The sequence below is a fragment of the Loxodonta africana genome, chromosome 18 (assembly GCF_030014295.1).
Source record: "Loxodonta africana isolate mLoxAfr1 chromosome 18, mLoxAfr1.hap2, whole genome shotgun sequence".
Lineage (NCBI taxonomy): Eukaryota > Metazoa > Chordata > Mammalia > Proboscidea > Elephantidae > Loxodonta > Loxodonta africana.
In genome coordinates, this window is record NC_087359.1 from 68,669,382 (window position 1) to 68,696,263 (window position 26,882).

The following is a 26,882-nucleotide window of genomic DNA, read 5'->3' on the forward strand; positions in this document are numbered from 1 at the left end:
TCTGGAACCCACATTACATTGATTTTGTTGCTGTTCTATGTCCTGGGCCAGGATGTTGTTTGCATGGTTGAAGCTGGACCACTACTATATCCATAGTCCAGCTCTAGGAAGACGGACATAATAGTCACAGGGACTATTTCCTTTTCAGCAAGTGTCATGGAAGGTACCCCAATCCTTTGGTGAGAGCTTGGTCACATGGCCACATTTATCTTTGAGGAAGGCTGAACTGCCCAACTGTGGAGAAGGGGAGAATAGATTCAAGGAGACAATGAGTAGTCCTCCACCCCTAGAAACCACTCCCCACTTCTTCAACCCAGTGTGACTAACTGACCAGGGAAGGAGTCATGCTCCCAGAAGAAGGGCAGAGCAGGATCCTGGGAAGGAGAGGATGGGGACTTAAGGTCAAGGGTATGGATTAGGGCTCTAGCTTTGGTGGTGGACACGCCAGAAATAGCCATCAGTCTGTCTGCAATATCTTGTATTAGGCCTCTGAGAAGAGCTAAAACCATAAAATATTTTATAAGCAAAAAAAAAAATATGACCTGAAATCATCCCTTTTGTCTTCGTTAGTTCAAAAGAAACTTCCAGGGAAGGGGAGGGAGGGGCAATCACTTTCTAGATAGGAGACACTTCTTATTTTTGGTGATGTGAAAGGCAATACCAGATATGGGTGAAGTCTGTACTACCTGACCAAGGTAAATGAAGACATTAAGAAGTATGCAAGAATAAGGGACAATTTCGGTAAATGCTATAACATATACAATTTTGCAACAACAGTAATAACCAGAAAGTATGTGTGCGGTTACATAGGTAGCTACGTATGCATGTATGTGTATAGGAAGGCATATTCGAGTAAATGCACGCGCATATATAGGTGTATCTTTAAGCATGTGTGTATTTACGTTTGTGTGTGCTGCATATAAACCCAGGGATATAACAAAGCACATACAGGCATAGTTACAGGGGCTTCCCAGCTTGTGGAGTTGGTTTACTGGGTTAAAAGGCTTAGGACTGTAGTCTTGTGGGACAACTTAGTCAACTGGCATAGTTCATAAAGATAATGTTCTATATCCTCGTTTGGTGATTAGCCTCTGGGGTCTTAAATGCTTGTGGTCGGCCACCTAAGATACAACTATTGGTCTCCACTCGTATGGAAGACAAGAGAATGAAGGAGATCAAAGGCTCAAAGAAGAAATAGGACTAATAGCCCACATGAACCATGACCTCTTCTAACCTGAGACCAGAAGAACTAGATGGTGCCCAGCTACCACTACCAACCATTCTGACAGTAGTGGAGAGGGCACAACAGAAGGTCCTGGATAGAATGGAGAAAAATGTAGAACAAAATTCAAATTCCTAGAACAGGCCGGACCTACTGGACTGATAGAGGCTAGAAGAAATCCTGAGACTATCGCCCTAAAATACTCTTTGAACTCAGAATTGAAGCAATTTCTGGAGGTCACCTTTCAGCCAATTAATAGACTGGCTTATAAAATAAACAATATCACCTGTGAGGAATGTGCTCCCTTAAAGAATCAACTGTGAGACCAAATGGTCAACATCTACCCAAAAGTAAAGATGAGAAGGCAAGGAGGGGAAAGGAAGCTAGAGCAATGGAAACAGAACCAACAGAATGGAAATAACAAGAATGCTTGCACGTTGTGAAAATTGTAAGCAATGTCATGGAACGATTTGTACAAAAATTGTTAAATGGGAACCTAATCCGCTGTGTAAACTTTCACCTAAGACACAATATTATTTAAAAGACAAAACGAAAAAACATCTCCCAACCACAGATGTTCTGAGTGCTTAGTTTTATTATGTGACAGAAATGAGTTCCTTATCCTTGAGGGGGGCTCAGAGCCGAATGTGCTGTACTTGTAATCTGTTCCTATCCCTATATATAAAAGTGCCTTGCTCACGTGTACATTTGGGAAATCACTTAACAGGAGCTTTCCCCCAGCTGTGCAGCTGAGTGAAAAACAGAAGAGCTTATACCTGCTAACAAGGGTGTGCCTTTTGTCTACAGTGGGAGACAAACGAAGAAACAGAGTGTTCCTGGTTTCAGGAAGCTTATGGTCAAACGTAAGGATGCCACAAAAACACCTTTAATGGAGATTTTCACAACAGATCCTATACTGGATATCAGTGACCTGGTCTGGAGGAAGTGGGTACCAGATGCTCTGAGGGCAGAGACCACTGGTGTTGGTAAGAAATATGGACAAAAGATCTTCTGACAGGTACAGGGCATCTTGTTTATTCAGCTACACACCTGGGGAAAGCTCTCCTATCAGAGGGAAATGCAAAATGCACATGTGAGCAAGACACTTTCATACCCACAGAAAAAGATTATATTTATGTAAACTTCAATCAGTTGCCGAACCCTTCTTCAGGGATCATGAGCCAAGTCTTTTAATATAACGAAATCAAGGTCAGGGAATAATTGCAGTTGGAACAGTTTCGTTGACAAGATCTTAGTTTCAGGTCAGCACTTTTCCATGGCATTTGTTTCTTTGGCTCCACCAAAAAATCTTAGAAGTAGGGAGGGGCCAAGAATCCCTGCCTGGAATGAAGATGTGGGCTATTAGTAAAGGAAGCTGCTAGTAAAGGAGCGTGCAGGTTGAGCCAAGGAGTTTGGGCATTTGATACACAGCAGGAGCCTCTCCCTGTCCCATCTTCCCGTTGCCAAGCTTCTCTTGCACCATGGTTTTCTGGGCTGTGACCACTGAGTAGGCAGCCTCATCAGAAATTGCCCCTGTGTAGACAGACTGGCTGGGTGTGGGATGGGATGGAGAGAGCGCAACAGATCTTTCCTGGAACATATTGCAAAGGTTAGAGCGTTTTCTGTTCTGTTCAAGCAGATATTTATCAAGCAGCAGCCTTTGCACTATACAGTCTCCACCTAATAACCACATTGTGTTATAGTTGGTAGAACCCATCTTAGTAGCAGTAATCAGTTTAGTAGAAGTGGCCTCTTGAGGCAGGCAGCCAGTACCAATCCCAGATCCAGTACTCACTAGCTGTAATGACCTTGGCAAGTCATTTAATATCTCTGAGATCCAGCTTTCTCTTCTGTAAGAAACAGTTGCCATTGAGTCAATTCCAACTCAGAGTAGAATTGTGCTTCATAGAGTTTTCAATGGCAGATTTTTCAGAAGCAGATTGCCAGGCCTTCTGAGATGCCTCTGGGTAGATTCGAACCTCCAACTTTTTGGTTAGCAGCCAAGCACATTAAGCATTCACACCACCCAGGGACTCCAACCCCCATTTGATGGCTGAAGAAATTGAAGTATAAAGAGATCAAACAACTTTCCCAAAGAGGTGGGCAAGAAGTGGAGCTAAAATCTGATACAAGGTAGCTGCTTCTAGAGCCTGCACTTAACCACTAGCCTCTTTGCAAGAGATAGGCCTGCTCAGTTATGACAGCTCTCAAGGGACAAATGAAATCAGGAGAGGTATCAAGGAAAAGAACTTGAGTTTAGAGGTGAGGGCAGAGGGCAAACATAAGAAGAAGTCACAGCACTTTGGTTTGGGGAAGATATGACACAAAAGGGGAGGAAGGATAAAAGCCCTGGCTTTGGCCTGCTGTCAAGTTACCATGCTGAGGACAAGAGGCCATGGCTGCCTCCAGTCTCTAGGCAGTACAGTGCTTACTTTTGCCCACCTGTTCTACTTCCCAGCATTCAACTGTCCCAGGGCTCTGAGGAGCCCTCAGGGCCCAACTTAGTAGATCTTTGGTCCTTCAGATCACTCCCTCTTCTCCTTGGAAACTTCAAAGTTAAAACAGATGTAGAATAATATGTCCTGCAATCCCTTATCTGAAGTTCTGCACCTGGGATGGAAATCCCAGCTGCTCCTCTGTCAAAGTGACTTAGATCCTCCGGGCAAGAATGGGACATTTCATTCTTACTGATAGAATTTTAAGCAGCAAAGTTTCGGGGAGTCTGATTTTTTAAGGTTTCTCAGTGAATGATAAGAATGCAGTAGTCACTCAAAGAAGAATGTCATTATGCCTCTAAAGCTGCAGAATATCTTTGGGAGAAATATTGTTTCCTGTTAAATTTGCAGCTAATTTTATTTGTGTTTGTTATCCCAACTTGATAAATAGCAGGGCAGATTTTGACTTTCTCAGTCCCAGCTGATTTTCAGTTGTCCATCGGTTGCCTTCCAGCAGACATTAAAGGCCACTTACTAAGGCATGAAGCTCTCTTAGCTCTTTCTCATAGTCATTGCACTCCCAAGACACCCCCCCACCCCACACACACGCCCAGGATTCGGCAGAGTGGAATGTGAGTTTTAGTGACTTTTCTGATAAAGCAACCCACCACCCCCGTAACTCCCCCTCCCATCAGTCCAGTTTAGGGACTGCCCAACATAACCAGTAGACCAAGGGTACAGAAGCACTTCGCTCCTTCCTTGATAGGGTCGCTATGAATCGAAATCCACTGGACAGCAAGGACTTCTGATGATTCCCTGGGTAATCTGCGCAGGAGCTGTCCAGACCTCTGCCCACTCCCAACGCTTAACCACACTCCCTGTTAGTGAAGGGCCTGAAATGATGAGCTCCGAGGGCCTGGGCACGCATCATCTCCACATCTATCTTTTTAGTCCCTCAGTCTCCGAGGAGAGTACCTTCTTCCTAAAGCTAACCCTGCATACCGTCGTACCCTGTGTCTATTCTTTCCCACCTAAATAAATTTGAATAATCGATTACTAAATGAATATTTTAATAGGCCTGATTGAAAGGCCAAAAGAAGCTGGGCCGTGGCAAGGACTAAATGAATCTCACCCTAAGACGTAAAAACTACAGAACTACAATTCACACTGGGTTAAGAGCAAAGGCACGGATCCCAAGCCGTCGCCCACCCCCCACCCGGGACGTTGCCGAGCGGGGTCTCAGCAGGTGCCTCAAGCGGCCTCACGTGGCGGAGCATCCACGCGGCCGTCCCCCGAGCTCAGCCCCCCAATCCTATTGGTCATGGGCAAAAAGGCACCACGGGTCTCAACCAATCAGCGCGCGCCGCGCTCCGCTCTGGAAGGCCGCGGTCGGTCGAGACGCGCTAGCTCGGCGGCGGGAGGAGCACAAGCGAGAGGTCCTCCCGGCTTCCTAGAGCGGCCCCAGCGACCGCTCCACTTTCGCCCGCGCGGGGTCAGTGCTTCTCTCTGTGGGGCTCTTCGTCCCGGAGGCAGATTGGCGGCCGGCTGCACATGATAGTTCTCTGGAGACCTGGCGTGTGTCGGCAAAATTGGGTCCACGAGAGGAAAACTATCTGCAGGGCGCTTTATAAAACAGTAAAAATGAGTATTCTTGTCAGCCAGCCCTGCAAGAGAAGAGTGGAGTCGCGGCCGATTCCTTGGGCTGGAAGCCGGGACGTGGGAGGGACGACCACGGACTCGGGAAGGAGGAGTGCGTTCGGGCCCTGGGGTTCGTGTCTGGGCCGCAGAGGCTTCGCCTCTTTCGCCACCAGGCTTCCTTCCGTGCACCCCTCCCAGCTCTCAGAGCCTGGGGAGAGCCGGACGCGGGCCGATTCCCCTGCAGATCGGAGCACGGAGGACTCTCCTGCCCCGCGGCGCTAACCGCCACTAGACTGTTGTTGAAGTCCCCAAATACCTCTTAGCGCAAACCCCGGCGCCTAGCACCGGTCCTGCCACGTCGTAGGCGCTCAGCAGTGGCTAGCGAACGTGTACGGGCCTGCATTCCTGAAGCTCCCTTTCCTGCTTTATCTCCCGTTTAGGTACTACTGCGGCCGCCCCGTTTGCACGGGCTTTTCCCGAGGCTTCAGCTCCCGCCCCTTCCCAGGGGAACACCCACGCAGGTCGTTCTGACACAGCCTCATCCCAAAAGCTGAGGGATGCGGTGAGGGGGGTTATTGCGGAAGTTTTTTTTTTTCTTTAAGGTAAAAAGTTTGCTTTAAGAAACGTGCATGTCCGTGGATGGGTTTCAGATGGTCCACGAATTTCCTGAAACTGCATGCACATTTTACTGGGTAGATCTGATCCAGGACCCTGCCTTAGGTCAGGGGTCACGTAGGAGACCGTGGAGTAAGTAGAGTCGTGGACAAATTAACACCAGCTGAGAAATCTCAGTAAGGTGATTAAAAAAATAATTCACCCAGATGACCCAGAATATGTTAGGTTAACTTGTTTCTCATGAAAAAGTATAATCTTCTGTGTGTGTGTAGAGTCAGTCAGTCCCTGGGTGGTGCAGATGGTTAACACGCTCTGCTGCTAAGCAAAATGTAGGTTTGAGTCCACCCACTGGCATACCCACCCACTTTGTACCTCGGAACAAAGGCCTGGCGACCTACTTGTGAAAAATCAGCCATTAAGAACCACATGGAGCATAGTTCTACTCCGACACACATGAGGTTACCATGAGTAGGAACCAACTTGACGCAGATGGCAAATAGATATAAACATAGAAATAGTTCTTAGAATTCACAGACACCTCCAGAAAAATCCTGGACCCTGATCTGAGAAAAACATTGGTTTAAGGAATTCAGGGGAAGTGCAACAAAATTGGTCAACGCTTGTCCTGCTATGAAGGATAAAGGATCTCCCCAAATAGAAAGGCAGAGGGCACAGCTTATAGAAAACCAGAGGTTAACAGAGCACAGCATGTTGGGGTAATTGGGTAAGAGTGAAATTTACAGAGTGAAGATGAAACTGGCATATGCCATATTAAGACTATAATGAAACATCATGTAGTTTGGGATAATAAACATTGGAAAGACATCAACTCAGTAAAACTGTAAAGAAACGCTTTATTAAAAGTTTTAGTGTACCAGTAAAATTGCTTAATTAGGGAAAGCAGAGGTATGTGAGCATAGTCGCAAATCAATCTGAAGGGTATTTCTGGGTATTTCAGTAGGACTTTGAGATTGTGGGGCCTGATTTTTTAAATGGGTCTAAAATTAAGAAAAGTTGTATCTTTTCTTTCCCCTGATAGAACTCTACTTCCAGAAAATTATACCTACCAGTCAAAATTACGATCAGATTTTGGCTCCCAAACAAAATGAAGAGGGAGGTGACAAAAACAAGGAAAATCTTCCTGAGATAACTGGGTGAGAGGTGGAAGAAGATAGGAAACAAGGTGACAGGATATGTGTGTGCAGTGTACCTAAAACCAAAAAACCAAACCAAACCCACAGCCATCGAGTAGATTCCAACTCATAGCGACCCTATAGGACAGAGTAGAACTGCCCCACAGAGTTTCCAAGGGCCTTTTGGTTAGCAGCCGTAGCTCTTAACCACTACACCACCCAGGTTTCCAGTATATCTAAGAATTACTCTTGAGAAAGAACTGTATATACCATGGGAGATTCTTCTCGAGATATGTGATACGAGACCCTCATTCGCAAATACAATAAAAGTCACTAAATTGCCTCCTAATTCTACTCTGTCCTCTAGGGTGGCTATGAATGGGAACCAAGAACCAACTCAATGGCAGATGACAACGTTTGAATGAGTGGATTGTTAAAGGGTTTTTTGTTTTGCTGAGCAGTGAGGGGTTAAGAATGTAATTGAGCTGAGGGATGGATACCTGGCAAGAAAAAAGGAGCGGAGGTGGCTGAGGCCTGTGATGGGGAGGACAAAGAAAAACCATCGGTGGCGGTTTGGTCAACAAGAGACTTCTGAGAATAAAGTGTACAGGATATACAATGTGAACCCCCTTCTCCACCTCTTACACAGCAGCTGGAGTCAGATCTAAATTATTCATGGTTGTTTGTGGGAGTGGGCTCTTTGAAGGGAGCCTGAGGAGATGCCGCATTCTATATCAGGGTTGGCAAGGGGTGAATATGTAAAAATATGCAAACACAGGAACCAGAAGTTAAAGGGATAGGTGACACCCAGGCTTCAAGAAGTGAGGAAGTTATGGCAGGGCACAAACTCACGCGTAATCATCCTAAAACCAAAACAGAAAAACAAACTCGTTGCCCATGAGTCGATTTCTAACTCATAGTGCCCCACAGGACACAGAAGAACCGCCCCATAGGATTTCCAGGGAGTGAGTGGTGGATTCGAACTTTTGGTTAGCACCCAAGCTCTTAACCACAGCGTCACCAGGGCTCCAATCACCCTAAAGTAAGAGGTAAGTCAAAGAACTTTCCCCGCTAAGGGTGTGACTGCTAGAGGCAGGAGAACCTGTAAGGATGTGGAAACAGTATGCAGTCAATTGTTCATTTGTACAGCCCTGTTTCAAACCACGGGTATGAACCTGGGGAACACCTATATTGAAGTAAGGAATAAACCCACTTTATGGATTTTTATGGATTTTAGCTGTGCCTAGTTATGTTTCCAAGACATGACTGAAATCCAGTAGTGTTTAGTCATAACTAATCAAAATATTTTCAAAACATTTCACATAAGCTTTGCAATAAATCCTGGTATCCACAGCACAGCATAGCAGTTAAGAGCATAGACCAGGGGTGGAGTCTGGGCTCTAGCACTTACCAGCTCTGTGATCACAAGTAAGTTACTGAACATCCCCACCCTGTCCCTGCTTCAGCTTCCTTACCTTTTAAATGGGCAACCACATCATTGGTGGTGGCACAACTCTGTACATCAGCTAAAAAACATTCAGTTGAATATTTAAAACAGGTGAATTTTATGGTATGTAAATTAAACCCCAATAAAGCTGTTTAAAAGAGTGCCCTCCTCATAGAGATGCTATGAAAAAACCTAATGCATATAAAGTGGCACTGTGCCTGGCATCAGTAAACACTCAATAAATTATTAGTGATCAGCATTAGTGTAACAGACTACAGAACACTGAAGATACATAATGTTAGATTTTTTTTTTTTAAATCAAGAAATTATTGGCCTGGTTGAAACTTCAGAGATCATTAAGTTCAAGTCTCATTCTACAGCTAAGAAAATTAGGGACCAGACAGATGAAGTGCCTAATCAAGATGTAGCTCTAAGGCCAGACCCCAGGCCTCCTTGAATCCATTAGTGCAATTCCCACTACTACCCACTGCCTCAGAAATGCGGACGCGTGAAAAATCAAGGATGTGTTGCCTCAAAGGAGAAATAACACATAGGAAAACAGAAAAATCATGTAGAGATGTTGAAGAGAATTCCAAAGTCAATGGGCAAATGGAGAAGGGGCTGTCACATCCTGGCCTATCATCAACCAGGGCCTACAGCAGTGGGGTCCAGGTTATGAGAGCTTAAGTGCTTTGGCAAGGCCAGGCCCTGGTCACTCTGGTGAACGGGCTCATCATTGTACCCAGGTACCTGGAGAAGGTGAAGCTGCACAGTCTTCTCTGCTACATCCCGACATGGGATCTGTCAGCAGTGGCAGGACCTGGGGCCAAAAATCAATGCAGCAGGGTTCTTGGGTGCAGTCAGTCTGGGCAGCCCTGAAGTGGGGAACGGCTGCTAAGGAACTGTTTCTGCCCACTGCTGAGGAGTCTGAGATCATGTATTTATCCCCTGGCCTTGTCTAATAAGCCCCTCTGAATTTTAAGGGCCTTCACTTACAATCCTGTCAATTGCCTGTGAGTTTCCTTCATCTGCCATCTTCGAATGAATGAGGGAACCCGCCAGGAGATGTAAAATGGGCCAAGATTCCTGCTTCTTCATTAATGCTGACATCTTCTAAAGGAACTTGATAGCATGGTTGGAAGGTTTTGAGGCTAATAAAAGCTTACTACACTATCCAATGCTACAAAGTGAATAGAAGCATAAGATGTGTCTTCTAGGCCATGACTTTCTAACATTTCAGGGAATAACATTCAGTGAGTCAACTTTGTCATTCTTAGGAAGTGGCGGAATCATATTCCCCATTTTTCCTGAGAAGTGACGATTTAGGCTAGATGGCTGGTACAGACCGCTAATGTTATATACTCCACTGGGGAAGGAGGAGGAAGGGAGTGAAAATGGGAGAGAGGAGGAGAATTAAGGCCTGAAACAGCTTTTATGATTAAATTCAGTACATTGAAACTTCTCAATGAATAGTTCATAAAAGCGCCTCATCCTTTTCAACCAACTGTTTAGATCAAAATCAGTGGAAGGACAGAAGAGATTCTTGAGAATGTTCTCATTCTGAAAACCTGGGGTACAGACTGTGAACAAATTAGTAGTTTGAAGTGTTTCCCCAGAAATCTTTCCCATTTTGTAGATCATTCCATACAGTGAACGCTTTGATGTCTGAGGAGGTGAGAGCTCCGACTAAATGTCTTCTGACATTCTTGGCACTCGTAAGGCTTCTCTCCAGTGTGAATTCTCTGATGTATGATAAGTTGGGAATGCTGGCTGAATGTTTTCTCACACTCATTACACTCATAAGGCTTCTCTCCAATATGGATTTTCTGATGGAGAAGCAGCTCAGAGTTATCCCAAAACGTTCTTGCACATTCATTACACTGATGGGGTTTCTCTCCAGTATGAATTCTCTGATGGACAACAAGGTGAGAAGTCCGTCTGAAAGCCTTTCCACACTCAAAGCATTCATAGGGTTTCTCTCCTGTGTGAATTCTCTCATGTCTAAGAAGTTCTGAGTTGCCCCTGAAGGCCTTCCCACATTCCTTACATACATAAGGCTTCTCACCAGTATGAATTCTAATATGTCTAATAATTTCTGAGTTCTGACCAAAAGTTTTCCCACATTCATTACACTCATAGGGCTTGTCTCCTGTATGAATCCTTTGATGCCGGATAAGTTCAGAACTCTGACCAAAGCCTTTCCCACATTCATTGCACAGATATGGTTTCTCTCCAGTATGAATTTTCTGGTGTCTAATAAGGCCTGAGCTATGCTTGAAGGCTTTGCCACACTCACTGCATTCATGATATCTTTCTTCAGTATGAATTCTCTGATGCTGAATAAGCTGTGAGCTAACCCTAAAGGTCTTCCCACATTCATTACATTCATATGGTTTCTCTCCAGTGTGGATTCTCTGATGTAGAATAAGGGCTGAATTCTGACTGAAGGCTTTGCCACATTCTTCACATTTATATGGTCTCTCTCCAGTATGAATTCTATGATGATGGATGAGATGTGAACTCTGAATGAAGGCCTTTCCACACTCATTACAAGCAAAGGGTTTCTCTCCAGCATGAATTCTCAGGTGTCTTCGAAGGCTTGAGTTAGTTCCAAATGTCTTTCCACATTCTTTGCATTCAAAAGGTTTCTCTCCACTGTGAACTCTCATGTGCTGGATAAGATGGGAGTTCTGATTAAAGGCTTTCCCACATTCTTTACACATATGAGGCTTTTCTCCCACAGAATTCTTCTGGGTTTTGTTAGGTTCTGAATTCTCTATGAAATTTCGACCAGAGGAAACAAATGTACTAACTCCCTCTACTGTCGTATCTCCCTGATGTGTAACTAGATTTGGGCTGGGACTGCAGCCTCTCTCACTTTCATTACACTCCTGGTCTTTCTCACTTGAGGGTGATTTCTTAAAGATAATCAACTCTGATACAAAGTCTCTCTCTTGAGGAGATAGCTGCTCCACAATTTCTTCTGTGGACTCTCTCGAATGTCCCTCCAGCATGTGTTCTTCACATGCTGTGCCAAACGTATGACCCTGGTAAACCACCTTTGGAAGTCTTTCTAATATTGCCCCATGTGGTTCATATTCTTCAGAAATTTCTTCCTTGGGAATCACCTTGTTCTGAGTCCCCATCTCAAAATCTGAAATGAGAGAAGGGAAGTATGTAAAGTGGCTGTCATATTTAAATGAAGCTAATGCCTAGAGTATGGTACTTTGACAGTTATGACACCACTCAAAAATACCCTAAGTACCTGATGAAACGATAGGATGCTGTTGAAGAGAAGAGATTTTGGATTATGGTGCACATGCTGACCAAAGAGCAGATGCTGACTAAAAAGGATGGGAGAAATGATGAGAGAAGAGAGTTAAGGAGAGAAGTAGAAAGCAGATGCTACAAGGGGATGCCGATAAAAGTTCCATAAAATTAACAGTGAGTTGAGGTGGATCCTGAGGTTGGTAAGGAAAACGCTTAGGGAAAACAGTAGCCATAGTAATAGATGGGCATATGGAAAAGGTTGGGAGACTGGCAAGTCACATTATGCTAAGTGAAATAAGTCAGTCACAAAAGGACAAATACTATATGATCTCGCTTATACGAAATAAGCAAAAATATAGGAGTAGGAGGGAGAGGGAGCAGGAGAGGTTTTGCTTAGAGGGTAGAGAGTTTATACGAATGACGGTAGAATAATTTGAAAAAGGACAGTGAGACTGGTAGCAAAACTTGAATGTGATCAATGCTACTGAATTGTACATGTGGAAATTGTTGAATTGGTGTGTGTTTTGCTGTGTAAATTTTATTGCAACTAAAAAAAACCTGCCAAGTTAAAAGAAATAACTTTTGGGTTTACAGAGTATGTCTTAGTTATCTAGTGTTGCTATAACTGAAATACCCTAGCTGGATGGTTTCAACAAACAGAAGTTTATTCTCTCAGCTTAGTAGGCTACAAGCTGAATTCAGGGCACTAGCTCCAGGGCAAGGCTTTCTCTCCCTGTCAGCTCTGGAAGAAGGTCCTTGTCATCAATCTTCCCCTGGTTTAGGAGCCTCTCAATGCAGGAACCTTGGGTCCATAGGACTTGCTCTGCTCCCGGTACTGCTTTCTTGGTGGTATGAGGTTCCCCTGTCTCTCTGCTTGCTTCTCTTTTATATCTCAAAAGAGATTGACTTAAGAATCTTGTAGATTGAGTCCTGTCCCATTAACATAACTGCCTCTAATCCTGCCTCATTAACATCATAGAGGTAGGATTTACAACACATGGGAAAATGACATCAAGCGACAAAATGGTGGACAGTCACACAATACTGGGAATCGTGGCCTAGCAAAGTTGACAGGTATTTTGGGGCAACACAATTCAATCCAAAAAGTGTTATGGATTGAAATGTATCCCCCAAAAATACGTGTTGTAAATCCTAACCTCTATGCCTGTGGTTATAATCCCATTTGGGAATGGATTGTTTTGTTATGTTAATGAGGCAGGATTAGTGAAGGATATATCTTGAGTCAACCTCCTTTGAAATATAAAAGAGATTAAACACAAGCTAGAAGCACAGATGAGGTAAGAGAGATGCCAAGACACTCACAGATCTCTAAGGAACCAGGAAGCAGTAGCTGAAGAGACAAGGACTTTCCTCCAGAGCTGACAGAGAAAGCCTTCCCCTGAAGCTGATGCCCTGAATTCAGACTTCTAGCCTCCTAAAAAGCTGTGAGAAAATAAATATGTTGGTTAAAGCCATCCACTTGCAGTACTTCTGTTATAGCAGCACTAGATAACTAAGACAGAATCTGGTATCGAGAATTGGGGATGCTCCTCTAACAAATACCTAAAATGCGGAAGTGGTTTTGGAAGAGTTTTAAGGTACCTAATAGTAAATTTTTTTTAATAGTAAAAGCCTAGATTGCCTTGAAGAGGTTGATCTCCAATTATGATCTCAAAGGCAGTTCTGGAGAGGGCTCAGAAGGAAGTGAAGAAAGCTCTAAAGAAAGTCTCCATCGTCTTAGAGAACACATATGGCACCAGCAACAGAATGTTGCTAGAAATGTGGATGTTAAATGTGCTTGTGTTGAGGCTTTAAAAGAAAATGATGAACACGTGATTGGACAATGGAGGAATGGTGATGCTTTTTATGCAGTGGCAAAGAACTTGCCTCAATTATGTTCAAATGTTTGGTGTAAGGTAGAACTCGTAAGTGATGAACTAGGATATCTGGCTGAGGAGATTTCTATGCAAGATTTTAAAGAGGCTATGTGGTTTCTCCTTACTGCTTATAGTAAAATGTGAGAGGAAAGAGATGGACTTAAAAATGAACTGTGCAAAATGAAAACAAAACTTAAAGGTTTAGAAAATTCTGCTGTACAAACTAAGGACATGTGTCCTAGGATTTTCACCAAGGATGTGGCTATATAATCTTTTGTTAAAGAGCTTAAGCCTGTGACCGATGGATCCAACCAACTACCACAGCAGAAAACCCATCAGCTTAGACTGAGGGGACAGAAAAGGATGAAAGTAGAGAATGTTGTCTGCCTCTTGGAATTCTACAGGCCGGGAACAGGCCAAAGGAGCTACATCTGTTGTCCTCCAAGAAAAGAAAAGGACTATCCCTGGAGCAGCTCGGAGATCAGCAGAACTGTTGGAAGAAGCACAGGAAGCAGAGCCTTCTCAGTTTCAAAGGGTGGGGACACAGCCTCCTGGATTTCAAAGGATGGGGCCACAGCCTCCAAGGTTTCAAAGAGTCAGATCTTCACCAACTCGGTTCCAGAGTGTAGGGTTGCTGGAATGTGGGGCTGCCATTGAGGTGTGCCAGGGGGATGCAGCCACCACCCAAAGCTCAGGGGGCAGAGCTGCCACGCCCAAAGGGCAGAAGAATGGAGCCTGCCAGGGCCAAGAGGGTACAGTCACCACTCGGGTAGACTAGGAGAATGGGGTACCCAAAGCCAAGAGCAGAGTTGCTGTCCCAGTAAGCCTGGAAGGCAGAGCTGAAGCCCAGGGCCAAGGGACCTCCACCCAGAATCCAGAGAGTATGGCCAACACCCAGAGTCTGGAGCGCAGGGCCATTGCCCAGATGGTCTCAGAGAACAGAAGATTATTTTCAAGCCTTGAGACCTTGTGTAATTTGTTCATCTAGATTTTGGACTTGGTTGGTATCTGTGATCCTTTCTTTTCCTCCAATTTCTCCCATTTTTAATGGAAATCTCTACCTTGTGCCTGTTCCACCATTACACTTCATAAACAGAAAACTTGTCTAGATTTCACAGGTTCATAGATGAAAAGAAATTTTGCCCCAAGAAGGAATATGCCTAATGTCTCACCTATATTTGATTTAGATGATTTGGAAGACGAGATTTTGGATTTAGAGTTGATTTAAGACTTTTGGGTTGATGTGATGGGGTGAATATGTTTTGCATGTGGCAAGGACATGAATTTTGGGGGGCCAAAGGGTGGAATGTTATGGACTGAATTGTGTCCCTGAAAAACATGTGTTGTAAATTCTAACCTCTATGCCTGTGGTTATAATACCACTTGGGAATGGGTTGTCTTTTTTAGGTTAGTTAGTCTCTTTTCAGTTATAAAAGAGATTAAACAAGCAAGCAAGCAAGTAGAGAGGAGGAGACAGATGCCAAGACACACGGAGATCTCCAAGGAACCAAGAAACAGATGCTGAAGAAACAAGGACCTTCCTCCAGAGCTGACAGAAAGAGAAAGCCTTCCCCTAGAGCCAGCACTCTGAATTCAGACATCCAGCCTCCTAAACTGTGAGAAAGTATCTCTTTGTTAAAGCCACCCACCCACTTATGGTATTTCTGTTATATAACAGCAGCCCTAGATAACTAAGACATAGAGGAGCTACTGTTAGTCCAGTCCTGTGGTACTCACTAGCTCTACAGATCAGGGATAGTATATGTAGACCTTACCCATTCAAAAGGTTAGTGTGACTTAGCTACAATTAGCACAGAAGTAACTACCCCTTGGCTTTGGATGAAGTAAGGTTCTAGCATTATTTTTCTCCAGACGGTTAGTGGATTTTATCTATGCCATTTACTGAATAATTCTTTTCCCTACTGACTTGAAATGCTACCCATACCATAGTCTTAATGTTCATATATATTTCATCAATTTCTAAATTCCATTCACTTCTATTGATCTGCCTATTCCTTGTCTAATACCAAACTAAAATTTTTAATATCTGATAAAGTTATCTCTCATTAGTCTTCTTTTTCATATCTATCCTATCCTCACATTTTTCAAGTAAATTTTAGAATAACATTATAAAATTTCCAAAATTATCCTGATGTTGTTTTTATATCCATCATGTCTCCATATGTCTTTTCATTTAGTGTGAGTTTTTCTTACCATATTTTCTTACTGGTTATTATTTATACATATAGCAATGCTGTTCATTTTTACCTACTAATTTTGTAATCAGCTCCTTTATAGAATTTTCTTAATACTTTTATGGATCTTAAAACCTGTAACTTTTTAAAACTTCTGTAATACTACAGAAAAAATTTCTAGTTGACTATCCCAAATATCCATTTTTCCCTACCTCCTCAGCAACAGAAAAATGAACGTCTTTAGTGTGGCAATAAGCCTAGTTAACTTTTTTTGCAGCTAGGTTTGGCCATGTGACCAAGTTCTGGCCAATGAGACAGTGAGATGCAAATGAACACACTTCTGGGAAGGCTCCTTAGGGGTGAGTGGATGCATTTCTTCACTCTCTTCTTCCATTCTCGTGCCTGAGGCTGGAGCTCCATCTTGGGCCTTGGGTGCACCAGCATACCCTAGGGCTGGGAATCATAGCTCCTTACGGGTGAGTGGATGCATTTCTTCACTCTCTTCTTCCATTCTCGTGCCTGAGGTTGGAGCTCCATCTTGGGCCTTGGGTGCACCAGCATACCCTAGGGCTGGGAATCATAGCTAGAAGGAACCTGAGTCCCTGATGACTCCATGGAGCTGCCATACCAGCCCTGGAAATCCTGCCTCTAGATTTCTTTTGTCTAAAAATGAAATAAGCTTCTACCTTGCTTAAGCCATTATGTTTTTCTATTATATGCAGCCAAACCTACTCCTAGCTGATACAATGGCCCCAGAGATCTAGCTGTCCCCATCACAGAAGTGGGAGAATAAGCCTGGCCTCTGTCCAGGTAGTAAGCAACCTGGAGCTAATATTGATGTGGCCCTTTGCCTAGGGCAGTGTATTTGTACACTACAACACTCTGAGGAATACAATGCTCTCATCAGTAAAAGTGTTAATGTGGAAGATGATTCTCAAGGGGGAATGGGCAGTTATGAGACTTCATCCTGTAAACAAGAGAGTCATGGGTTTTTAAGCCAAGAAGTGACATGGTTCACGTTCACATTAGCATTTTGGGTAGACGTGCACTGGTGGCCATTTAGTAGCTAACCTAGAAAGTACCTAGTAGCTAACTAGAAAGCAGGAAGATCAGTCAGGAGGCCGATGCAATCATCAAGGCAAGTGGTGATGAGATCTGATTAGGGCAACATTGGGGATAAGGAGGGAGAGACTAACCGGAAGAATATTTACAAGGTCAAATTCAGCAAGGCTTGGTGACTTACTGAATAAAGGTATAAAGAAGAGGGAGGAGCCAAAGATGGTGCCCAAGTCTTCTTTTGAGGGGTGGTAGCCGGATGGATGGCAGTGCCACCAAATGAGATTGGGAATACTGGACGAAAAGCTAGTTTGGGATGGAAGGTGATGGATGAGCTATTTTGGACAGAATATCATAGAGGTTATCAAGGAATCTCCAAAACATATGGGTCTCAAGCTCCTCAGTACTAGGCATACAGATTTCCCCTTCCAGACTTTCTCTCTACTTTTCTCCACCCTGCTCTCTGCCCCAAAAGACTAACCTGTATAGCATACATCAAAAGGCTCTCTGGCTTCTAGGTACATTCCACCAATGTGGAGCCCCAGCAGATTGGAAGTAAGGAGGACAGTAGGGTGAGGGTATTTATTCTCCTACTTCCTTCCTATGAGGTTGCTTGGGTTGGTGGTATCCCTTGATAAAAGGTCATTACTCCTCTCAAGGAGTCTATTCTACCTAATCTTCTCACTGTCTGGATCCCAGTAACCTCTCTTACCTCTTGCCCCTTCAGGCCCAGGGGTGGGACCATTCAACTGTTGTCAGCCCCAGGTTCCTCAATATCTTACCTATACCTTTATAATTTATAGTTAAGCCCTCTCTAAATAAACCCTCCTCAAATTGTCTAGCTTGAGTGAGCTATCTGTTTCCCACTGGGGCTCTGACTGATAATAAAGGGGTGGGTTGAGGAAGAGAAGCCTGCCAAGAAGAGTGGTTACCGTAGTAAGAGAACCAGAATACAGTGTCACTGAAGTCACTGGGACAGTGACAAAGGGAATTAACAACAGTGTCAAATGCACTTAAGAGATCCAGTAAGATAGGAACTGGAAAATGTCTCCTCAGACAATTAGATGCTCACAGATGACCATGATGAAAACAGATTCCATGGAATGGTGGAAGCAGAAGCCAGGTGACAGTGAACTGAATAATGAATTTGCTGCATCTTTCAAAAAAAAAAAAAAGAAACTGGATGAAAAGAGGGGACCAAGATGGACAGTAGAGCAAGTGTGCTACTGGGTCAAGGAAGGATATTCTCCAATGGGAGAGATTTGAACATGTTATATTAGAAGGGATGGTCTGAGTAGCAAGCAGAGATTGAGAGGAAGGAAAGATGAAATTAGTGAAGAAATGAAGACCCTGAGATGCAGGAGGGATTCGAGTCAAGTGGTGAGGAGAGAGGGAAGTGGGTGACCTTTTACTGCCCCTTTTCTCTGCTCAGCCTCCAGACATTCACAGGGCGTTGGTAACTACCATCATCCTACCCTGTGGTCTCTCTAGTCACCCATCAGTAATGCTCTCCTCCCTTGTCTTAGGCTGGGTTCTCTAGAGAAGCAAAACCAGTAAAGCATATAAGTATATATAGAGAGAGATTTGTATCAAGGAAACAGTTCATGCGATTTGTAGAGGCTAGAAGCTAGAACGTCCCAAGTCCACGGACCAGGATAGAGGCTTCTCCTGATTCATGTAGCCGCAGGGGCTGGCGAACCCAAAATCGGCAGGTCAGAGAGCGGGGCTCTTGCTCACAATCTGTGAAGATCAACAAGATTGGCTCGTAAGCTGCTAGCTCAAGTCCCACGAACCGGAGATCAGACGAACAGGAGCCAGCTGCAGGATCCAGCACGGGCAAAAGCCAGAACCGTCCTCTTATATTCAGATGCAGGCCACACACCCAAGGAAATTCCCTTTCAACTGATTGGCTACTCACAGCAGATCCCATCATGGGAGTGATTATATATAAACACTGAGAATCATGGCGCAGCCAAGCTGACATACAATCTTAACCATCACAACCCCTGACATCTGAAAGAAACCTGATCTCCTATTCTTGGAAGCTCTTCATGCTACCCTTCAAGGCGGGTTTGAATCTTCGACTTTCCCCCCTTAGCACCTTCGCTAATTTTCCCATGGAGGAAGAGAGGGCACCCCACTGAATTCTGGTAGCACCAGCAAATTTAAAAACCCGGATTTCTCCTTTTTATTGAAATTTTTTTTAATTATAGATAATATGTATCCACGTTAGAGAATTCGGCTGTTATCTTTATGTATGGTACTATCTGAGTTCGGAAGTACTGTTTTAAATGAATTTCTCTCTAATACCCATCTAAGAACAAGTTTACTTCCAACTTCCTCTGGCCTTTCCTTTTCATTCTCATGTCCCTATAGTTGTTTCCTATCTATCTTCTCTCTTACAGTTGCTTCGTATCCATCTTTACAAAGTCAGCCTTCACAGAACCTACGTTTGCACCACACCTTATGGAAAATCATTTGTCCGCAGCAAAACAAGATACAATAGAAAATCTGGTTCAAAACTCAAGTACAGAAAGTCTTTCCCAACTAAGTCTGGCTGCTTCTAATCATTCCCATTCCTTTCCTTTGCATTTATTTGCCAGTGACACAATATTAAATGTCATTTGTTGAATATCATTTATAGGTATCTCCTCATAGACAAGTCAAAGCTAATCTTCATTTGGTTCATTTTCCCAAAGGCCCAGCCATATCTTAGACCTCGCCCTCCTATGAAAACACTCCACTTTTCGTTGCTTAAATGCAAACTCTCAGCCACAATTTCCTATCTGTCTCTCACTTATTCACTTTTCTAAATCTGAAATTAGCTATTTCTGGAGAGAGATAAAACAGAGGAGGAGAGGTTGACCATTCTTGGTCTTCAGTTTGGGGACAAGCAGCAGACTTCTACTGGGTCACCATTGTTCAGAATAGAGTCTCCTCAGCTTTGCAGACCGGGATTTGTTTAGTTTTGTGTGTGTGTGTGTGTGTGTGTGTGTGTGTGTGTGTGCATGCGTGCTTTAGATGAAGGTTTACAGAGCAATGAGTCTCTCATTAAACAATACACATATTGTTTTGTGACATTGGTTGCCAATCCCATGATGTGTCAACACTCTCTCCTTCTTGACCTTGGGTTCCCCACTGTTAGCTTTCCTATCCCCTCCTGCCTTCTCATCCTTGTCCCTGGGTTGTTGTGTCCATTTAGTCCTGTTTTGTTTTACGGGCCTGTCTAATCTCCGACTGAAGGGTGAGCCTCAGAAGTGACTTCAGTACTGAGTTAAAAGGGTGTCTGGGGGCCATACTCTCAGGGTTTCTCCAGTCTCTGCCAGACCAGTAAGTCTGATCTTTTCTTGTAAGTTAGAATTTTGTTCCACATTTTTCTCCAGTTCTGTCCAGGACCCTCTACTGTCATCCCTGTCAGAGCAGTTGGTGGTGGTAGCGAGGCACCATCTAGTTGTGTTGGACTCAGTCTGGCGAAGGCTGTGGTAGTTGTGGTCCACTAGTCCTTTGGACTAATCTTTCCCTTGTATCTATGGTTTTCTTCATTCTCCCTTGCTCCAGATGGGGTGAGACCAGTGGAGTATCTTAGCTGGCCACTCACAAGCTTTTAAGACCCCAGACGCTACTCACCAAAGTAGGATATTGAACATTTTCTTTATAAACTTTTGCCAATTGAGCTAGATGTCCCCTGCGATCATGGTCCCCAGCTCTCAGCCCAGTAATTCAGTCCCTTATGGAGTTTGGATACGTCTATGAAGCTTCCATGACCTTGCCTTGGTCAAGTTGTATTGGCTTGCCCAGTGTTGTGGATTTGTTTTTTCAATGCGCCTTAGGAGAGCAAGCTCAGAAAGCCTCAGTCACAAAATACTGATGTATAAACCAGAAAGTCCTGTTAATTAACAATTACAAATAAAACTTCAAAACAAACACACTGGCTGGATGAAAATCAATCAAAAAAAAAAAGCTCTAAAAATTCTTTGGTAGGCCTGCAATCACAGCAGGAAAATCTATTTAGATTAGTGATTCTTAAATAATGGTTCTTGGCCTGGGTCTAAGCTAGCTGCATAAGAATCAACTGGAAAGTTTGTTTAAAATAACAATTTCCAGGTCCCAACTCAGATCTCTCAGAATCAGAACCCCCGGGGTAAGGTCATTTTTAACAAGTCCGTAGGTGATTCTGATGCCCAATCAGGTCTGGAAACCACTGTGTTAGTCAGTCTTAATGTCTGCAGTTACCACACTCTCAATCTGGTTGGTCCATCTCCATCCTCCCTCTGGTCTACAAGCAGATCAAGCACCAGGACTCTAGAAACATCGTAATTCTTGCTCAGACTTCTTTCTTTCTACCCTCCATCTTGATTGCCCCTCTTATCCTAGACTTCGGAGAACACACAGGACAGATATAATACAATTGACTACATACCCTTTTCTGAGTTAAAAATCACATTTGTTATGCTAGCCTAACTCTAGCCATTCTGACTGGACCCGAGTTTGCTCAAACTGCCTGAATCAGCATTTACAGCGATCCCTTGTGATAGCAATATCATTTATTTCTTTGATATTATCTGAGCCATATGCCAAAAATCACATTGTGATTTGTAGTAAAAATATTAATAAATGATCTACGATCTGATAGTCTGATTGGGTCTTCTTTAAATTTTGTTGAAAGCAAAGATTGGGACTCCAACAAATTGTCCCTTTGTTGGGACAATTTCACCCTATGATGATGTACATAGTAAAACTAAGATGGGGTGGGTGAGAAGTCTGTCTTCTTTTGTAAAGGAGGAAAAGAGCAATTGTGGAAGAGGAGGTAAGAAGAGACCTACAGGCCACAGGCCCATTCTCAAGCAGTTAAATTGTAGGCAAGGATACAAACTGAAGTCAAGCATCAGGAAATCGATTTCCATTCAACAATCTGGGTACCCATGAATATTTCAGAAAGTGTTTGTGTGCCTCCTCCACATACTCCAGCTTGAAGACTGTGGCACTACAGTATTCTAAACGAAGAATGGGTAACCAAAGCCTCTGAGGCCAGAAAGTTCAGAAGACGGAAAAAAAGGAAAAGAGAGAAGAACATTTTGACTTCAGTGTAGCATGTGCAAGGTTGGGATAGATAAGAAAGGAGAGAAGATAAGTGAAGATGCACGGATGTTTTACTGTGAGGAGTCATGCTGAGCACTTCCTATGTGTTCTGTGCTAAGCGATTTATGGAATTTCTCTTGTTTAATCCTTGCAATCTCCTTATGAGACAAGTATGAGAAGATGAGCCTATCGGCATATCGGCATGGTTTCCTGGCTTTCTCCAACAGCATGTTTGGCAGACCCAAAGCAGGCTGGGACTCTGGGAAGATATGTGGAAGACTGAAGGAGTGAGGACCTGAAGATGTTGGCCAGGACATAGTTGAGATGACTGAGTGAGATAGGGAGGTAAATGAAGTCTGTGTGCCCGTGCGCGTGTGTATACAGTGGTTGCTAACAGATGAAGAGTACAGAAAGGAGTAGAATGTGATGAACACACAGAACCAAGAGAAAGTATCCAGGAAATTGTGATGAGGTTACTCTTCAAAACTAAACTCATGAAAACCTGAAAATTTTATTTTGAAATGTCAAAATATATAACATCCATTGAAACTATTCAACCTTATGATGAAAAATGATGAGACATTTTGGAGCTTACCGATGTGTACAGAGATACAAAGCTTTCAAAATTACTCTGTGGGGTATTTGAGCAAAAAAGTTTACAGAGGCCTTGCTCTGTTTGCAAGAGATCTGACCTCACTCAAGAGCTCCAGAAGTGAGCCCCTATTGAGTCAAATTAATACCATCCCCTTGTAAATGGACATTTTATCAGGAGGGATCAGTCCCTGTTGGAGGACATCATGCTTGGTAGAGGGTCAATGAAAAAGAGGAAGACCCTCAACAAGATGGACTGACACAGTGACTGCAACAATGGGCTCAAGAATAGCAGTGATCGTGAGGATGGTACAGGACTGGACGGTGTTTCATTCTGTTGTACATAGGGTCACTATGAGTTGGAACCAAATCAACAGCACCTAACAACAACTCTTGTTAAGTGACTGGTTGAGAAACAGCAGGGATTGGTTCAGGAATAGACATGACTTCATCTGGGTCAATGATATTCTAAGGAAGTTTGTTGAGAGCTTCTGGGAATAGTCTACTGCATCCTGAGAGAGCCACGGGAAAAGACTTCCTCTGTATATTGTTGCCTGGAACTGCTGCTGCCATCTCACTAGCAGCTTATGGATGAAGGCAGGAAAAGCTAAGAAAATCGAGAGGAAATGGAGCCAGAGACACTAGATTAAGTTAGTCCTGAAACTGCTATACCTCTTGACTCCTAGCTATGTGAGCTTAAACCCTTGCATATTTTTAAGCCAGCTTGAGTTGGGTTGTTACTTACAGACTAAAGCATTTTCATCCTAACAGATACAAACGCTTTCCCCTAACTCTGAAAGACCAGATCCTACCAAACACTCAATATTTAGTACAAAGATTACATCCTCCCAAAGTCTCCACTAATATCTGCAGGAAGGAAGGAAGTTCTCGGTCCTTTGAACCAGGATTTCACTGGCCCTTCTCTCATCTCTTTGTATAATAGTTATCACGTCACTTCCTGTTTATTGCTCCCCAAGACCTACAGAATAAAAACTTCTTAACATGGTTCCTGTTGCCCTCCAAGTTAGGCCCATGTCTCCCTTGTCCATCACCTGTCCTACAATCTCCAATGACTGTAAGAAGCTGTAGTCACACTCAGCTGCCTGCAGTTCAAATACTCCCTATTCTTTAAAGCGTCTCTGCCTTTGAGAACAGGTTATTCCCACTTCCTGAAATACTATTCCGCATCTTGTGCACTTAACAAACATCTACAGGACTCACCTCAAGCATGGACACCTCTATTTTCTTCCCTGACTCCAGCCCCTAAGACAGAGACAGCTCTGTCACCTTGTACGAACCCCCACTATGCTGCTACAGTTTATTTTCTTGTCTGTTTTCTTCTTTAGACTGTGAGCAAGGATGATGTGGTATTCCCACTACCTAGCAAATGTTTGTTAATTTGTGTAAATGTCTTATCTATGCAACTAGTCTGTAATACCCTTGATGACTAACTGGAGATTTCAATCATCTTGGTATCTAAAGAACCTAGGGCGTTCTCTGACACATAGCTGGTGTCAATAACTATTTGTAAAAATAAGTTCCTTCTCCCCATTTGGATGATATTTAATGATGTTATCCTCCTTTCCTCCCGCTCCCCCGCGCCCCGTTCCCGCAATCAAGAGGGCTCTCTATCAACAGTGTTCAAACTTGTCTCATTTACATACCTAACCCTCATAAATCAGAACAGGGCACAACCTGCCACTGGGGCCCTAAGTTTTGACAGTGCCCCGCCATTAAGTCCCCGTGAGTCACCTGAGGATGGACTGTCTGAGAAACTACAGCTCACATCGGCCCCCAAGTCAGGACCGAGGAACGGGCTGTCCCCCGCTTCTGCGGCTGCCAGGCAAAGAACCAGAGCTGGGACAGGCCCTGGCAACGTGCAGGCCCCACACCCTCTGTGTGCAGGTGGGGAAATGGTGGCCTGGGAACCATGAAGTCCAAGGTCACACGGCGCGCTCGGCTCAGGAACGGATCTAAATGTGGGGTTTACACTCCGCTCGCGGGCCGGGGAGTCGGGAGTCCAACGCCCTCCTCCCCCCGGGCCGGGACGGCAGGAGAGCTCACCGCAGGCCGTATCGCCCCACGCTCAGTCCGCTCGGGCTCCTGGCGCCGCTCCGCCCGCTCTCTCCGAGCCCGCGGCTGTTGTCTCGGTGTCACGGGCGACGGGCATCGGCCACTTCCGGTACCCGGGGGGCTCTCAGCCAATCAAGCGGTGCCGCACGCCGCTGAGGAACAGGTGGTCGATCCTGCCAACACCCCCTCACTTTTTCCGGCGTTGCTGTTTGCGGATTCCCGCCCCGACACGAGCCCCACCTAGCCTCCTCCTACCGAGTCGGCTCCCTGGAATGTCCTGTGCGCCGTGCCCTGTCCGCTTCAGCCCCAGGATCACTGACAAGCCGGGTCCTCCGGATTTCCTAGAGGGGCTCCGGGGATGCACTTCCGTACCGTGAGCGGCCGCTCTGCGCGCTGGCGTCGCTCTCAACGCGCTGCTTTGGGGTCCAGGAGTCAGAAGGCGCCTTCGCTTTCCCGCAAGGAGGTTTGTGCGACCCCCTTCGTGCCCTCAGTCCACATCTTCTTGTCCCGTCACACCTTTTGCCGACCTCCGTGGGTCTGGTAAACACAGACACCTAGACCCTAGAAGCAAGCCTGTCATCTGCTGCAGGCGGAGGGAGACATGCCCTGCCATCTGGGAGGCCTTACTTGAGGGAGTGACATGCGAGCTGAAGTCTGAGGTGCGAGCAGGAATTCCTTAGGTTAAGAGTGAGGGGAGGGCAGTGGTGGTTAAACGGTAGAATTCTCACCTTCCATGCGGGAGCCCCGGATTTTCGGTCAGTGCGCCTCAAGCAAATCCACCACCCTTCAGTCACTGGCGGCTTGTGTGTCCCTGTGATGCTGAACAAGTTCCAGTGGCGCTGCCAGACTCAAATAGACTTGGAAGAAATGCCTGGCGGTCTGCTTTCCAAAAACGCTATGGATCACAACAGTCCGTCGTGCATGGAGTCACCTTCAGTTAGGGCCAACTGAAAGGCAGCTAACAAGAGTGAGGAGAGCGGTTCAGCAATGGGAACAGCACTTTACACTGACCTTATCTCCCTTCAATAAGCTTAGCCATTCTTGCCTCAAAACGTTTGTACTTGTTACTTCCTCTGCCCTTCCTCTTTGCACAGCAAGCTTCTTCTTATTCTAGTTTCAGTTTAAATGTCACTGCTTTGGAGAGGCCGTCCATCCTATCTAATGTTCTCTCAAACTACAGCACCCCTCTCATGTATCGATCGCAGGGAAGAACTATGATTGGCCCTGTTTGGGTCGTGTGCATATCCCTGGACCAATCCTTGTATTCAAAGGAAAGGGGTGGTATGATTACTCAAGCCTGCATCACCTGTCTGCCCCAATGGTGAGGGCCGGCTTCTGTGTCTGTCCCACTATAACCCTGAGGAACAGGGAAGGGAGTAACTCCCCTCAGAAGGGGATGTTGTGTGTATATCCAGTACACAATTCAGCAGAAAGGAACACGTTCTCTTTTGTTTGTCATTGGAATTAGGCCCTAGTCTCCAGAGTTCATCACTTTAGCCACTCTTACCAATTTCCTTAACTTCCTTGCCTTACTGTCTGCAACTGCCTGAGAAGTTTGTTAACTTTGGATCCATCCAGATGTTCAATTTCCTTGCCCAGGCTGCTAACAGCTAGTGGAAAGAACCATACATTTTCCAGAAGAGCTTCAGGATAAATCCATGGTCTTTACCTCACAGAGGTTTTTCACTACTGCTTAGAAACCATTTTCTGTTTCTGTAAACAGCTTGTCTACCATTTTCCATGATTATCGTTTCAACTTTCTTTACTCTGCTCAAACGTTTGTGCAAGCCATGGTCCAAGAGGAGTCAATTACCATCACAGTCATTGCCAGCTACATTCATCCCAAGGAAAGATACCCAGACTTCAAGAGTATCCTGCCTCAGAACCAAGGGTAAAAGACATTTGGTGCCACTGATTTTTATCCACTATACTTACATTAAGAGGCTTCTGCGTCAAGAGGCTATATCAGTGGTTCTCAACCTTGGTAGCATGTTGGAATCACCTGGGGATCATTAAAAATACTGATGTCTAATGCCGCCCACATAGATTCTGTTGAAATTGGTCTGAGATATGACCTAACTGTAGGATATTTTTTTTTTCTTTTTTAGACTTTCCAGGTGATTTTAACATGTAGCCAAAGTTAAAAACCAACAGCCTCGGTCATGGGTTCTCCAAGTGTAGTTTCTGAACTAGCAGCATCAGCATCATCTGGGGAAGAATGAAAATTCTCAGGCCTCACCCAGATCTCCTG

At 44.5% G+C, this 26,882-nt stretch overlaps 1 protein-coding gene across 1 annotated transcript; it reads right to left on the reverse strand.

Annotated features, from left to right (window-relative positions):
* Positions 1-6,747: 6,747 nt before the first annotated feature.
* ZFP3 (ZFP3 zinc finger protein) lies at positions 6,748-26,147 on the reverse strand. The gene is made up of 2 exons (XM_003416868.4): positions 24,623-26,147; positions 6,748-11,644 (listed from the first exon to the last, which is right to left on the reverse strand). The coding sequence occupies exon 2, from the start codon at positions 11,634-11,636 to the stop codon at positions 10,128-10,130; it is 1,509 nt and encodes a 502-aa protein (XP_003416916.1). The 5' UTR covers positions 11,637-11,644; positions 24,623-26,147; the 3' UTR covers positions 6,748-10,127.
* Positions 26,148-26,882: the final 735 nt, after the last annotated feature.